At 48.5% G+C, this 15,048-nt stretch overlaps 1 protein-coding gene across 1 annotated transcript; it reads right to left on the reverse strand.

The window, feature by feature from the left end:
• Positions 1 to 1,027: 1,027 nt before the first annotated feature.
• Positions 1,028 to 14,760, reverse strand: TIMELESS (timeless circadian regulator). Its single transcript, XM_082850593.1, has 28 exons — positions 14,663 to 14,760; positions 14,355 to 14,508; positions 13,950 to 14,064; positions 13,792 to 13,854; positions 13,407 to 13,508; positions 13,074 to 13,229; positions 12,696 to 12,829; positions 12,414 to 12,501; positions 11,954 to 12,130; positions 11,374 to 11,591; positions 11,024 to 11,127; positions 10,711 to 10,880; positions 8,734 to 8,868; positions 8,118 to 8,269; positions 6,947 to 7,044; positions 6,734 to 6,854; positions 6,426 to 6,627; positions 6,009 to 6,154; positions 5,303 to 5,388; positions 5,097 to 5,214; positions 4,925 to 5,007; positions 3,845 to 3,987; positions 3,472 to 3,649; positions 3,322 to 3,390; positions 3,080 to 3,198; positions 1,677 to 1,890; positions 1,440 to 1,544; positions 1,028 to 1,299 (listed from the first exon to the last, which is right to left on the reverse strand). The coding sequence occupies exons 1-28, from the start codon at positions 14,745 to 14,747 to the stop codon at positions 1,226 to 1,228; spliced, it is 3,609 nt and encodes a 1,202-aa protein (XP_082706719.1). The 5' UTR covers positions 14,748 to 14,760; the 3' UTR covers positions 1,028 to 1,225.
• Positions 14,761 to 15,048: the final 288 nt, after the last annotated feature.

Below are 15,048 nucleotides of genomic sequence, written 5' to 3' on the forward strand. Positions count from 1 at the left end.
TTGACATATATATGTTTTCCACAGTGGCTACACCAATTTATGTTCCTACCAACAGTGTACAAGGGTTCCCTTTTGTCCATATCCTCACTAACATTTGTTATTTGTGTTCTTTTGGATGATAGCCACTCTGACAGGTATCAGGTGATATCTCATTGTGGTTTTGATTTGCACTTCTCTGATTAACGACATTGAGCATCTTTTCATGTACCTGTTCTGATGTATACTCTTTTTACCCTAAAGATTTATCCTAGACAAAGGATCTTGAGGTGAGTATGTTTTTCTGTGTCTCATGTAGGGAAAGCAAGAGAAAAGGGAAGGCTGATAGTCTCTTTTAACCCTAATAGTTAAAAGTTCTTAAACGAACATAGCAGGTGGAGGGTTGAGCTATTTAGACAGATTGGCAAGTCAGATCAACATTGGCAACTTTTAATTTTACATGTTTAATTCAATGCCAAACACCAACCAAAAACGTTCATCATCTGAAGAGTACTGCATCCCAACCCTATTTCAACATTAGGAACTGGGCTCAATCTGGTGTTCAGCGGGTGATCACAGGAAAGAAAATGAGGATGGGCTCGTCTAGTGCCTTTTAAAAATGGTGCAACATCCCCACTCATCATGTCACAAAACCCCCCATCTAGTGCTGTGACCCACCTCCAGCAGAAAGCCAAAAGGAACAGACCAGTAAGAGGGGTCCAAGGTGCCTTCTATATTCACTCACTCCTCTCCTTTGCCAGGGTGTGCTATTAACCAAAGAAGAAGAGGAATAAGTCTCCAGAGAGCTACTGAGGCACACTGATAAAAGTGGGAAGAGCGGGCTTCCCTGGTGGCGCAGTGGTTGAGAGTCTGCCAGCCGATGCAGGGGACATGGGTTCGTGCCCCGGTTCGGGAAGATCCCACATGCAGCGGAGCGGCTGGGCCCGTGAGCCATGGCCGCTGAGCCTGAGTGTCCGGAGCCTGTGCTCCGCAACGGGAGAGGCCACAACAGTGAGAGGCCCGCGAACCGCAAAAAAAAAAAAAAAAAAGTGGGAGGAGCAAGAAGTGACTGAACAGGAGGCCAACACTGTTGCCTGGATTTCCTGGACCCTAAATCCATGGGGAAGCCCAGGGCTCCACAGCTTCTGTCCAGTAAGAGGAGTTTCCAGGTCCTGTATGCCCCTCCAAACTCAGATTTAAATTCACCACTTAAAAATGGGTCTGTCTCTGCCCCTAGGCATCTGGCTCTTCAGTCGCTCTCATCGTCATCCTCTATCTGAAACCGCTTCTTCTTCCGGATTCCTGGAGCTCCCAACTCTGGGGCTATGGGAATGACAGGGGTGAGAAGACAGGATATCTAAATTTGTTAAGGGGGAAGGAGGATGGTAGCATTTACCTTCAGGACTGGAGGGAAGAGTGCTAGAGGTTAGAAGAAAAGGCAGATCCCGACCAGACCCTCCTACCTTTGCTCCCGCCCTCATCTTCCTCCTTTTCCTCATCGCTGTCCAACAGCTGTCGCTTCTTGGGTGCCACTTTCAGCTGCTCTTTCCCACCACCAGTCCCTTCCTCTGGAACGACCACGAGAGGCATAAAATTAGGGAACTAGGTCCTCATAGTCTCAAATACCCTATCAGCCCTCTTGATCACAGGGCTGGGTAAGTATTCAATAGTACTCAATAGATAAGTGGTCCTGGTATTACCCTCTGGGGACAGCAGGCCTGCTCTCTCTTTCCGGGCTGACAGGAGGGCCCTCGGGGCATGTGCTCGGTGCTCCTCCTCAGGGCCTTGCTCTCCAGGGACCTTAGGTTCTAATCCTGGCTGAAGCTTTTCCTCCTCCTCTGGTTGGCTCAAAGAAGCTGCCATCCTCCGGAGCTGGGTGGGACTCAGCTTGGCTGGAATTCGCCAGAAGGTTTCCTACAGGGGCAAAGAAGTTGAAAATGAGAGTAGTGGGAAAGGAGCAGCCTCTAGTCCACCAGATTTTGATATTATTCATTGAATAAATATGAGCCTACATTGGTGAAGCTCCATAAGGGTTGTGAACTCTACTTATTGCTTATTTATCCAGTATGTGCCCAATGTCTAACACAGTGCCTGATACACCAGGAGGTTCCCAGTAAATACAGTTGTTAATTACATAAGTAAATGAATGGATTCTGGGGATCTAAAGGTGAGTCAGATATGATCCTTGCTCTCAGGGAACTCACAATCTAAGGGGAGAAAGAACCAATGTACTGTAACACCACAGGATTGGGGCTATATTAAGGGAATGAACAAATCACAGCCACCAAAATGATTACAGTTGCCCCTCTGTGTCCGAGGGTTTCACATCCATGGATTCAACCAACTGCAGATCAAAAACATTGGGGAAAAAAATGAAAAATTCCAGAAAGTTCCAAAAAGCAAAACTTGGATTTGCTGCACATTGGCAACTATTTACATAGCATTTACATTGTATTAGGTATTACAATTAATCTAGAGACGATGTGCATAGGTTATACGCAAATACTATGCCATTTTATACGAGACTTGAATATCTGTGAATTTTGGTGTCTGGGTGGGGGGGTTGAAGGAGGGATAGAGACTGCTTCTCTGAGGAAGTGACAACTGAACTAACTCTTCAAGGTTGGGTGGAGTGTTCATCAGGAAAGATGGGTGATCTGCCACCTTGTGTATGAGGCTGGAGCCTTCCAGTAGGGGGACTGGCATGATCAACTGTTTGGAGGTATGAAAAAGCCTACTGTTTGGAGGATGGAAAGTAGGTCCGGATGACTGTAGTGTCAGGCAGGTGTGTGGTGACGTGGCTGTGAGGCTGCAATGGCTGGCCAAGGCCAGAGACACCGCCGCTGGGAGGCTGTGGACTTTGTCCTGCCAACAGTGGGGAACCATCAAGTGCTCTGATCAGGGGAGTGATATAATCAAAACTGTAATTTAGAAAGATAACTCGGGGGCAGTGTGGAAGATGGGTTTAGGAGAAGGGAAGATTGGAGAGATTAGCAAGACAGCTGCTGCAGGAGTCACGGTCAGAGGTGACAGGAAATGAGGAGGAGATGTATCTTAAAGTAGCACCAACATGCTTGGTTGATGCTGTAACTGGTGTATTTACCTGCCCAGAGGCAGGAGGCCGAACCCTTAGCTTTTGCAACAGCTGCTGAAACTGTTCATTTTCCATTGCTTCCTCATTTTCTTCTGTCAGTGGCACCAGTGGAACTGCCTGAGAGCAGCCTAGGAAAGGGTCAATGGTCACATGGTGAAGATGTGAAGAAAGAACTGGCCCTCCATCCCACAACCAGGTCTCCAGCAGCCTCCAGACCCCAGTCCTCCTGAAACCGTCATTTATCCACTCACCAAACTCTTCCCGATCATCTGCTGCTCGAATGAGGCAGTTCTGGAGCCACAGGAGGGGAGCAGAAAAGCCTAAGGGAAGGTGGAAAACTTATAACTGGCCCATACAACCAACCCCACCACCTGAGACATCTCTCCCAACTGGGCGCTCACCTTCCTGATGCAGGTTTTGCCCAAGGTTTTGAGTTGAAAGGACGGAGCCACCGTGGGCTTGTTCTGCTTCTGAGCCCTCCTCTTTCTCTTCATCCTCTTCACTCTCTTCCTCTGGCAGGTTTTCCTCTTCTTCTAGATCTTCCTGGCAAAAATCGTTCAAGGACTCCTCTTCATTAGGCTAAAATTAATTGGGGTGGGTAATGAACAAAAGGAGACAAGACGAAGAACTGAGTGGAGTCCTCTGGTTCCTGACCACCGCGCTGGGGGGATCTACTCAGAAGAGCCTGAGACAGGAAGAATCTGGGTGGGCTACTTCTAAGGAGCACTTCAGCGGGGGCAGGCCCAGCTGGCAGAGCCAGGGTAAGACTGTTACCAAGCTTGAGGGCGCCAACTTCTTCCGGCGTTTCTTGTACAGCTCCCGCCGCTCAGCCACCAGCCCCAGAGCCAGCAGTTTATCTACTATTCGGGCCCGTGAGCGTTTGGCTGTGATGTTCTTCATGATATTACCCAGGATATCTAAAGAGAAAGAAAGTGTGAATGCCCAAGAGCAACAGGGGAAAGGGATTAGTAAAGGAAACAGAGGTCTTTGGAAAGAGGCTATAGCTCAATTCACTCCAAAATGACACCACAAAAAACAGTATGGAGGTCTCTCAAAAAACTAAAGATAGAATTACTATATGACCCAGCAATTCCACTCCTGGGGATATATCCAAAACAATAAACAAAAACACTAACTTGAAAAGATACATGCACCCCAATGTTCATGGCAGCATTATTTACAATCGCCAAGGTATAAAAGCAACCTAAGTGTCCATCAACAGATGAATGGATAAAGAAGATGTGGTACACACACACACACACACACACACACACACACACACGAATACTACTGAGCCATACAAAGAATGAATTTTTGGCATTTGCAGCAATATGGATGGAGTTGGAGGGCATTATGCTAAGTGAAATAAGTAAGACAGAGAAAGAGAAATACTATATATCACTTATATGTGGAATCTAAAAAATAAAACGAATGAATATAACAAAAAAGAAGCAGACTCACAGATATAGAGAACAAACTAGTGGTTACCAGTGGGGAGAGGGAAGGGGGAGGGGCAAGATAAGGGTAGAGGATTAAGAGGTACAAACTATTAGGTATAAAATAAGCTACAAGGATACATTGTACAATATGGGGAACGCAGCCAATATTTTATAACAACGATAAATGGAGTATAACCTTTAAAAATTAGTGACTATAGTGAATCACTATTGTATACCTGTAACTTACATAATAAAAAAATATATATATATAAAAACAAACAAAAATGACACCACAAACAGAGCAAGTGGACAGGAAGGAGAGGATAAGCCTTCCTTGGGAACAGGAAGCAGCAGGAAAAGAAACTGAGAGCTTGGCTCTCATTTCAGAGGTTCCCTGAGCTTCCACCTCACTTACCATCAGAGCCCTGGAACTCCTCAAAAAGCCGCTGCAGCTCCAGCTCCTGCTCTTCCGTCCACAGTACAATCTGGGTTCCTTTCCTGTTCAGGGCGGTGTCAGTGGAAGGGGGAGCTCAGGGAGTGAAGAGTGGATTCCCCATCTCAGTTCCCTCCAAAGCATGTGCCTCTACCTCTGGAAGTCCTTGACGCTGTCAGCCAGTCCCAGCTGTACCAGACGGTGGATGACCTGCTTGCGTGTCCGAGGAGCAGTTTTCAGGTGTGCCAAGATGGTGTCCACCACATCCTGACCTGAGGTGGAGGAGGAGTGAGGCAGTGAAGAGGGGTCCCGGAGCTCAGGCTGCCCTCCTCATGCTCTTCAGACCTCAAGGCCTCATACCTTCCACATCCTTATGGGCAAGGTACAGTTCCTGAAGCTGGGCCTCCTCCTCTGGGCTCCACACAGGGGGTCTGTGACTAGAAGATCTGAATGGGGAAAGGAGAAGGGGAGCATGTAGATTGTTCGCTCAAAAAGAGGAGACCAAAGGTCTTCTCTTCTAAAAGGAATAAGGGCAACGCAGGTACCACAAAGGAGCCAGCTAGCAGAGGCCTAAGGTGTGCTTCCTTCCTCTTACTCTCCTTCCACTTAAGAACCCAAAAGTCAAACTAAGATTTTCCAGGTTGGGCCCATGGAACCTGACACTGCAGGGGCTAAGAGTATTATGGGAAAGAGAGAGAAGAGTGAAAGGAGAGGAGCTGAGATACTCAGGGAAAGAGGACAAATATTTCTATGCATCCTTATGGCTTCCCAGCACATCTTGGGATAAGGCACATATAGACTCTCTCTGGGGGGGCCACCCCACTCTGACTGCCCCCCTGAACGCTGGTGAAGAAGGAAACTAGAGTAGACAGGAGACCTAGGGTCAATCCCAGTTCCTCTCTCAGGTGACCTCAGATAAAGCATTTCACCTTCGGGGCTTGTTTTCTCACCTACGAAAGGGAAAGAAAGGTTACACCAACTGATCTGCAAGCTCTTCCAGCTCTGACACTCTGTGACTGTGTCACCCCCTTCCCCATCGCCAAGCCTTCCCCATCCTCAAGCTCACCTGCCATCCAGGGAGCCATAGCCCTCAGTCATCTCTCGAACCACAGCTGTGTTCTTCCAGAACAGCAGCTCCACAAAGGCTTTCTGGTTGACTGCAGCCAGTGCAAAGAACTTGCCCAGGATGTATCTGGAAAAAGTCACTAGCTCCTGAGGGAGAGGGAGACTGCTGTGAGGCCTGTGGCCTAAATGTACATAAACATGGGCCTTTAGGTATTTTTTTCTACGCCTGTTCCCAGCTGTCCCCTCCTCGCTCAGCCTCTTCTATCCTTCCTCTTGCAGCTCCCTCAACCTGCCTGTCTACTTCCTCACCGTTCTCTCATCGTTCAGCCTTGACACGGCTCAGGGCACTTTATCCCCTAACCTTTTACCCCAGGACTCCCCTACACCTCTAGAACCCCGTTCTTTGGTATCTCCTTACTTTGTAGGCCCCAGCCGCAGGGTCGCTAAGCAGACGATTGAAGAGGCAGAAGAGGGAAAGCTGGAAAAGCAGGGCTTCCATTTTGAGATCATAGGCCAGACGGTGCAGCATCTTGACGACACAGTGGTTGGTGTGGGCGCTATTTTGCTTGTAGCTCCGCAGCAGCAGCACGTAGGCTTGGATGACAGTTGAGTTTGCAAAGCTGCACCGAGACAGGGAGCGAGAGGATGTCAGCGTGAGGACGTGTGGTCGTCCTCACAGCCCCACGGTCTCCACCCTGACACCAATTCCATCCTCCCGGCCCGCACCGTTTCAGGTAGTCCAGAAAGTTAAATTCTTTCTCCAACACCTCGACCATGTGCAACTCTTCCTCCTCCACCTCTTCTTCATCTTCTTCCTCCGCCCCTTGTTCCTCTGGTCCCTGCTGCCCTATAGAAAGACTGAGGATTACTGGGTGTCTGTGACGCTGGCGCTAGAGAAGAGCTGGAAGGAGAGAGATGAGAAGGAAATGGGAGACTCACGGGGAAGCGGGGCCCAGACGATTTGCTTCAGCAGCTGAATCTCCTCCTCTGGGGAAATGTCCTGAGAGCCAAACACATCTCCTTCTGGCCACACCTCCCTGGAGCACAGAGAGAAAAAAGGATTTTTTTTATAATATCTTTTTTTTTTAAATAATATCTCAGTTATAATTTGAAGTGGGAGAAGGAATTTAGACTTATTTTGTTTTCCAGCTGGAAAGAGAATACAGACTGTTATTTCAAAGATGAAACAAAGACTCTAGGGAAATTTTCCCTCATAAGCCACACTGCAAAGAAAATCATACAGGAAGAAAAGACAAATAATCTAAACGCGTGACATTTGAACAAATGTTGAACAAATGTACATATTCACACAGTGGTGTTTTTTGTTTTTATAAATTTATTTATCTATTTATTTGCCACTGTTTTCACAATGGTGTTTTAGAGCCATTAATAATTGCAGAAATATATCTGACGAGAAGTGATGCTCACGGGACTTCCCTGGTTGTCCAGTGGCTAAGGCTCCGCGCTCCCAATGCAGGGGGCCTGGGTTCAAAACTTAGCTGGGGAACCAGATCCCGCATGCCTGCTGCAACTAAGAGTTCACATGCCACAACTAAGAGTCTGCATGCTGCAACTAAGAAGTCTGCACGCTGCAACTAAAAGATCCTGCATGCCGCAGCAAAGATCCCACGTGCCTCACCTAAGACCTGGTGCAGCCAGAATAAATAAATAAATATTTGAAAAAAAAAAAGAAATGATGCTCACAATATATTGAGAAGTGAAAAAAAATACTATAAATCAGTATTGCAATATTTCAATCTTGTAAAAGAAGGTGTATGTGATATGTCTATATATAACACAGAGGGAAAAACTCTGGAAGATAACTCATCAAAATGTTAATGATGGCTATCTTTGGCTCATAGAATTAACTTTATTTTTTTTCCCCAACTAACTGTGCTGATATTTCTCAAAAATGAAACAAAAACAAATAATAAACCTCCCAATAAACCAACCCAAACTCCCCAGGACTCAGTACCCTGTACAGAGCCCCAGCGCTTCTGAGGGAACTTCTCTCTTGAAGACTGAGAACCCTGTGCCACAGTGAAAGCCACTCCCTGCCCCCAAAAGCCCAGGGGCTGGATGTGGGAGGACGGGTAGGTGGGGCTCTTACCGGGCAGACCTAAGAAGGGTCAGGGCCTGTGGGGCCTGGCCAGCCAGGAGACAGTCTTGGATCCGCACCATGGCTTCTGCCCGCTGTTCTTCCACGGGCACCTCTGAGGCCGCATCAAAGGGAACCATGGAGTCCAAACTGAGCTCAGGATCCTAGAGAGGGATTATTAAAGCTTTGGTAACAGTTGGTGGGGCAGTGGGGGGAGAGACCCAGAGAGCCTGCCCAGAGCACTACCCTCAGGAAACAGAGAGTAGAACTTCCCTGGTGGCACAGTGGTTAAGAATCCACCTGCCAATGCAGGGGACATGGCTTCGAGCCCTGGTCCAGGAAGATCCCACATGCCACGGAGCAACTAACCCCGTGCACCACAACTACTGAGCCTGCGCTCTAGAGCCCATGCGGCACAACTACTGAAGCCCATGTACCTAGAGCCCGTGCTCTGCAATAAGAGAAGCCACCACAATGAGAAGCCCACGCACCGCAATGAAGAGTAGCCCCCACTTGCTGCAACTAGAGAAAGCCTGCGTGCAGCCATGGAGACCTAACGCAGCCAAAAATAAATATTAAAAAAAAAAAGAAAGAAAGAAAGAAAGAGAGAGTTTCTGCAACTACTTATCTGGGCACAGCACTGTAGCTGCTCGGCCAGGGAGGGCCACACAGACTCCAGTTCCTCTGGGCTGTAGGGGACATTACCAGAAGCTACGGACTGATCTAGGACATTCTTTTTCTTCTTTCTCTTCTTTCGTTTGTTCTACAGAGAAGGAACTGTGTTAGGATGGCACAAGAGCTAGGGAGGCCTTTTCCCCATCAATGTCCTCTATTAACTAATTAATTAGATGTCTGAATTAATTGGTCACCGAGTGACCACTATGTGCTACTCCATGACAATGGGGAAGCAGCAGTGAAGAGCACATTTCCTTGCCCTTGAGGCACTTGTGGCCTAGTGGGGGAGACAGGTAAGTAGACAGGTAAATGACACTACAGCCTGGATAAGACCTAGAACATGGCTGAGCATAAAACGCCATAGCAAAACCCAGGAACAGCACGTGACTCATTTCTTGTGGAAGTGATACCTTAAACAGAAGCCTAGAGAATGAGCAAATTTACTCTGAGGATAAAAAATTCTATATGAAAAGGCTTTATTAAATGCAAAGCACTCTGCAAATGTAAACTACAATTTTTTCTCCTGAAAAGCAGGAGAATGAGAATCAATACCCGACCCCACTCCCCCAAGTCATGGCTGTGAACCAGTCTTCACTGTGGGCAAACAGGAGGGCCTGTGAGGCCCTTAATGAGGTTCGTCCTTTATTCAAGGAACTTATAAACACACTAAAGGTCAGGAGCATGAGTCTGGATTCCAGCAGACCAGGATTTAAGTATCGACACTAGCCATATACCAGCAAGACCTTGGACAAGGTGCTTAACCACTCTGCGCATGTGCCCTAGTGCTATTGTGAGGATTATAGGGAAACCTTAGCACAACGTCTGAGACATAGTAAACGCTCGATAAATGGTAGAACCTATTAGTACTGCTAATACAACAGAGCTCCGAGTGTAAACAGACCTTTTAGAAAAGGCTCATCGGTACTACAGCCCCTTTCAAGCCCAGTTCTGACTGAGTTTTAACCTATAGCAAATAGAATTATAGGAAAATTTTTACAAAGCAGAGTCCTTGTGTCTCCAGGATAGAAATTCCTTGAGGTTTTCTTCTTGTCCCAGACTTTTCATTTATTATTTCATTTCAGGCTCATGGGTAGATGTTACAACCAACTTGTAAAGATCAGGACTCACACAAGCAGCTTAAGTTATTCTAACAGTAACTAATACAGGATGAGATCCCAGACCTCCGAGTTTTTTTTTTTTTTGGCTGCACCATGCGGCATGTGAGATCTTAGTTCCCTGACTAGGGATCGAACCTGGACCCCTGCAGTGAAAGTTCAGAGGCTTAACCACTGGACTGCCAGGGAAGTCCCCAGACCTCTGACTTTTAATGTAAGGTCCTTTCTATCTCATTACAGTGCTTCTGAAGTATAACCAGGAAATAGCACAGCATAATTACTAAACTCTAAAATTATCAACCCCCTGGGACTTCCCTGGCAGTCCAGTGGTTGAGACTTCGCCTTCCAATGCAGGGGGTGTGGGTTCGATCCCGAGTCGGGGAGCTAAGATCCCACATGCCACGTGGCCAAAAAAAAAAAAAAAAAAAAAAACAAAAACACAACAGACACAAAACAGAAGCAATATTGTAACAAATTCAAAGAGACTTTAAAAATGGTCCACATCAAAAAATAAATAAATAAATAAAATAAAATTATGAACCCCCAGAGTTCATGTGCTTAGCACAGAGCAGGTGTTTAATAAATGTTTCCTGAATGAATTAAGATACTTATGGTAGATCAGGGATCAACCTAATGAGAGGAGACTCACAAGGCAGAACTACATTGGCAACACCAACGAAACTCTTGCCCTTCGTTCAGAGTAGTTCTAACAGACCAGCTTAAGCTACAGAAAATGTGAGGAAAAAGAGCCCCCTGTCCTTTCTGTCCCCCACCCTTTCTCCCCAGCTCTTTCCACACCCTGGGCTGCCCAGTACCTGCACCATCAGGTTCCCACGGCTCCGGCAGAACCGCTCCAACATCTTGAGGAAGAGGTGGGTGGTTTCCACCAGGTCACGAAGGAAAGAGCGGGGCTGGCATCTCTCATTGAACTTTCGAAAGAGTGCCAGGAAGAGCTCTCGGTACTCCATCACATAGAAAATGTTGTCTAGAAACAGGGAAGAGAAAGGAATGGAAGGACTGACCTGGAAAGCTTGGGGAAAGGAGAGACGGGTGAAGCTGGGTCCGGGAAGAGTGAGATTCGGATCAAGAGGCAGGGAAGGGGGGATCAGAGACCAAGCGAGGCCTCACTCTGGATGATGCGGCTGCTCTCCCTCACAGCCTCGTCTGGGGACGCATTCATCTCATTCACTGTGGCCAGCAGCTCCTGATAGGCCTTCAGAGCCAGGTGCATCCTGTGAGAGGGAAAGAGGTAAAACGGAGGACAGCTTAGGACCTTGGTTCGTGGAAACGGTATCACCCTTTGCACTCTCGCCTGCCAAAACAGTTCCATCAAAAACTCAATGACCCAGCCAGTCCTTGCTCCCCAGCTGACCACCTGAAGCCTGAGACGGGACAGAAAGTACCATCCAGAATTCAGGCATTCAGATTCCCAGCCTGGCCAAGATGCCCACTCTGACCCCACTTCTCCTCCCGCTCACCGGCGTGCCCAGGAGGTGGCTTCCTTGCGGTCGGTCAGCATCATCTCATAGTAGTTGGTGAGGTTCTGCTCAATGAAGTGGAAGGTGCGGACAGTGAGGGTCTCAGAAACCAGGCCTGGCCGGAAGGAGGCAGCTCGGTTGAAGGCCATGAAGAAAGCCAAAGCCCACATGTAGTAGGTCTCATCGTGCTGCTGAGCCTTCTCCCGAAGCAGGTGGTCCTGATGTCAAGGAAAACAGACCACTTCATGACCTCAGGGCTTCCAACTTCCTCCTGTCCTATGATGACCAGGTGGACCCTGGACACCACTGTAACAATACTATAGGACCCAAATCTCCATCCCTTTCTCATTCTCCCCACGTTCCCTTCCCCTTCCTCTGCGGCAATCTCTAGAGCTTTTTTGGTCATATCGATAACCCACTCCCTCCTGACTTCGTCACCATGTCTCAGGGGCACCCTACATCCGTCTCACCTACTAGTCCACTCTCCATGGTCAGCTTTCCATGGGTTCCTCCCCAGCTTGCCCTTCTTACCCACCGCTACCCCAATCACCTCTCTACTCCATCTTTCCTAGGCTCTCACCTTCACCGAGCCCATGAGCCGGTTGTAACAGTTCTCTAGGAACTCAGAGCAGAAGTCTCTGAGGAAGAGTCTCACGTTGAGGGCAGAGCGGCGCTGCACGGAAAGCTCCCGGGCAGCCTGGCGACGTTTAGGTACCCGTCGGGGCTGCTTTCCCAAATCGGAAGTGTAGTTTTGGAGCTGGGGATGTAGGTTGAGGGAATTAGAATTACTCCTAACCACCTCCCTCCCCGGCAGCTCTTTACACATCCTTGGTACTACAGTTTTCTCAGAAGAAACTTGTAGAAGGTAGAACGTGCTCTCCCTCTGGTACTAAGTGAAGATGCAGGTAAAGACAATGCCAAAAGCTCTATTTCTCCTAGGTCTCCAACTTTCTAAGCCCAAGAACAGAGAAGCTTTACCTCCAGAGAGGTAAAGGTCCCCCACTCCACAATGTTCCCACCCCTGACGGGAGCAGACTCACATTGTGGAGACCTTTGTGAAAGATGAGGTCCCTCTCCCCAATGGATTTCAAGCCCTGGACAATGTAGGAGCCCCCAAATCGAGAATGCCTGCAGAGAAAAAAAAGTCCAGGGTGATTCCTCAGTTCTCTGGAGGTTCCATCCCCGTTCTCTTCCAGCAGCACATCAGAGCACTTTGTAACTGCAAAGTGCTCTCGTCACCACTGCCTTAGCATTTGGCCCAAGCCCTAGCATTCCGTAGTGCAGGAATGGGAACATGGGTAGAGTGGCTCTGCACCACTCACCTGTTGCCTCGCTGCAGGGCTCGAGTCTTCTTCTCTGCCATCTCTCGCTGGCGCAACACCTCCAGTTCTGCCACAGCTGTCCTCCGCTCCTGAGCTAAGCGTCCCTGCCCCACTCCTGCCAGCTGCTCAGGGTTCTAGATTTAGAACAAGGAGGGAAGAGTCAGAAGGACAGTCATTTCCTATTCTGAGTTCACTCCTAGTGGGGACAGAAAGAGTGAACAAAATAGGACTGTTGATGGGACCCTGTACTTAAGACATGGCTATTCCACCTGGCACCTGCCTTCCCCAGGTATTTCAGTCATGATACAAGAGCAATTCCGGCTGCACAGCAGAAACGGACATGAGGGAAGGGATTGAGGCAACAGGTGAGTGTCTCACCTGGTCACGAAACATAAGGGAGATGATCTCCAGCACGTGGAGGCTCCACTGATGCTCCGCAGTTGAGCTGGCCAGGAAGAGGAGCAGGTCGTCCAGGCCACTGAGGTGAATCGCCCAGAGAAGCCGGTCGTGGACACTGGCGTCATCATCGATCCTCTGAGCAGTGAGTGGTGAGGGAGAAAGGGGAGATCAGTCAGTTCTACTGCCCTGCCTTGAGGTTTTCTAATTCATTCCTTGAGGAAGGTCCCTCCCGAGTTTCGTCAGAGGACAGAACAGCGAAAAAGGGGCAGCCCAACCTAATCAAGCACAAGAACTCGGACCAGCCAAGATCACCTTCTCCTGATCAAGGTCGGCTGGGACATGGAGAACATTTCTGACCAGCAGCAGGATCCGCTCAATCAGCAAGCTGTCTTCCTCCTGCCGTTCCTCCCAGCCCTGGTCAGAAGAAGGAGAGTTAGAGGACAAGACCCCCTGTGGAAGGCGGGAGGCATCTACCCTGATGGGGCGAGAGAGGCACAGTGAAGAATCAGGATTAAAAAGAAAGAAGGAAGAGTTCGAGTAGTCCCGAGGCAGCAGAGACAGCAGATTGGACTTGTACCCCCGAGGACTGGGACCGTATCTCCAAACCCCGCGTGTTGTGACGCCCCACCTGGGGTTCTGCCCAGGGGAGGAGCAGGGCGCTAACTGTCCCCTGGGATCTTGTGAGGCGGAGACTCACCAGCTGCAGCAGCTCATACAAAGTTTCACTGAGGACTCCAAAAGCCTTCTCACTGGCAAAGGCCTACGGAAACAGGGGGATGGACCTTAAGTAGTCCCCGCCCTCTCGTTTCTCACGGCCCCCAAACTCTGCCTCGGGATTCTGGAGGAAAACCTCACCTCTTTGTAGGCCTGCAAGTACGCTAGCACCTGCAGAAAGTGGTGCCGGAAGCTGGGCTCTTTGGGCACGCTGCCAAAACAGAGCAAGGCTGGTTGTGTCAAGTTCACCATCAGCCTGGGGAGACCATGAAGGAGGGAGAAGCTGTTCAGTTTCCTCACCAGGCACAAATACCAAAGGCTGGCACACAGTATATGTTAAAAAGCTGGGGGATCAACAACAAGGTCCTGCTGTATAGCACAGGGAACTATATTCAATATCCTGTGATAAATCATAATGGAAAAAATATAAAAAAGAATGTATATATATATGTATAACTGAATCACTTTGCTGTATAGCAGAAATTAACATAGCATTGTAAATCAACTATACTTCAATTAAAAAAAAAAAAAAGCTGGGGAATCAACCTGATAACAGCATGAAAGAGAGCCTTGTCCTGGCGGTGTTGGGTAAGGATGGGTAGGAGGTCGCTCTGCAGGATTTGCGCTGCCCCCAGCTGCTGCCGTACATCTCGCGTCTCATCCTCATGCCTCAAGTAGCGGATCAAATCCTTCACACTCTCTTCAGGGACAGAATAAACACTTACATGGAACCCTGGCAGAAGCTCTACCCAGGCCCATGTGCTTTTCATACCCATGGCTTGAGAAATTCAAAAGACCTAGACTCAAGCAAGTGTTGTTTTTTTTTTAACCTGTTACCTCAAAAAGCGACTCACCTAAGCAATCTGGCTCCTTGTGGTAAGTGTCTCCCTCCAAGTACCCAAGAGCACTGCATGTGGCTAGAAGTTCACAATTCATCATGTACAAGTCCACACATCAGTGGACCAGCCGTTAGAGAAGAAAGGCAGGTGGAGCCAAGGGAGCTAGAAATGATGAGGCCTATAGAGACAAGGAAAGATAACAAATGTGGGGGACTTCTCTGGTGGCGCAGCGGTTAAGAATCCGCCTGCCAATTCAGGGCACATGGGTTCATGCCCTGTTCTGGAAAGATTCCACATGCTGCAGAGCAACTAAGCCTGTGCACCACAACTACTGAGCCTGTGCTCTAGAGCCCATGCTCCTCAACAAGAGAAGCCACCGCAATGAGAAGCCCGCGCACCAC

This window comes from Leucopleurus acutus (assembly GCF_964270905.1).
Source record: "Leucopleurus acutus genome assembly, chromosome: 11".
Taxonomy (NCBI): domain Eukaryota; kingdom Metazoa; phylum Chordata; class Mammalia; order Artiodactyla; family Delphinidae; genus Leucopleurus; species Leucopleurus acutus.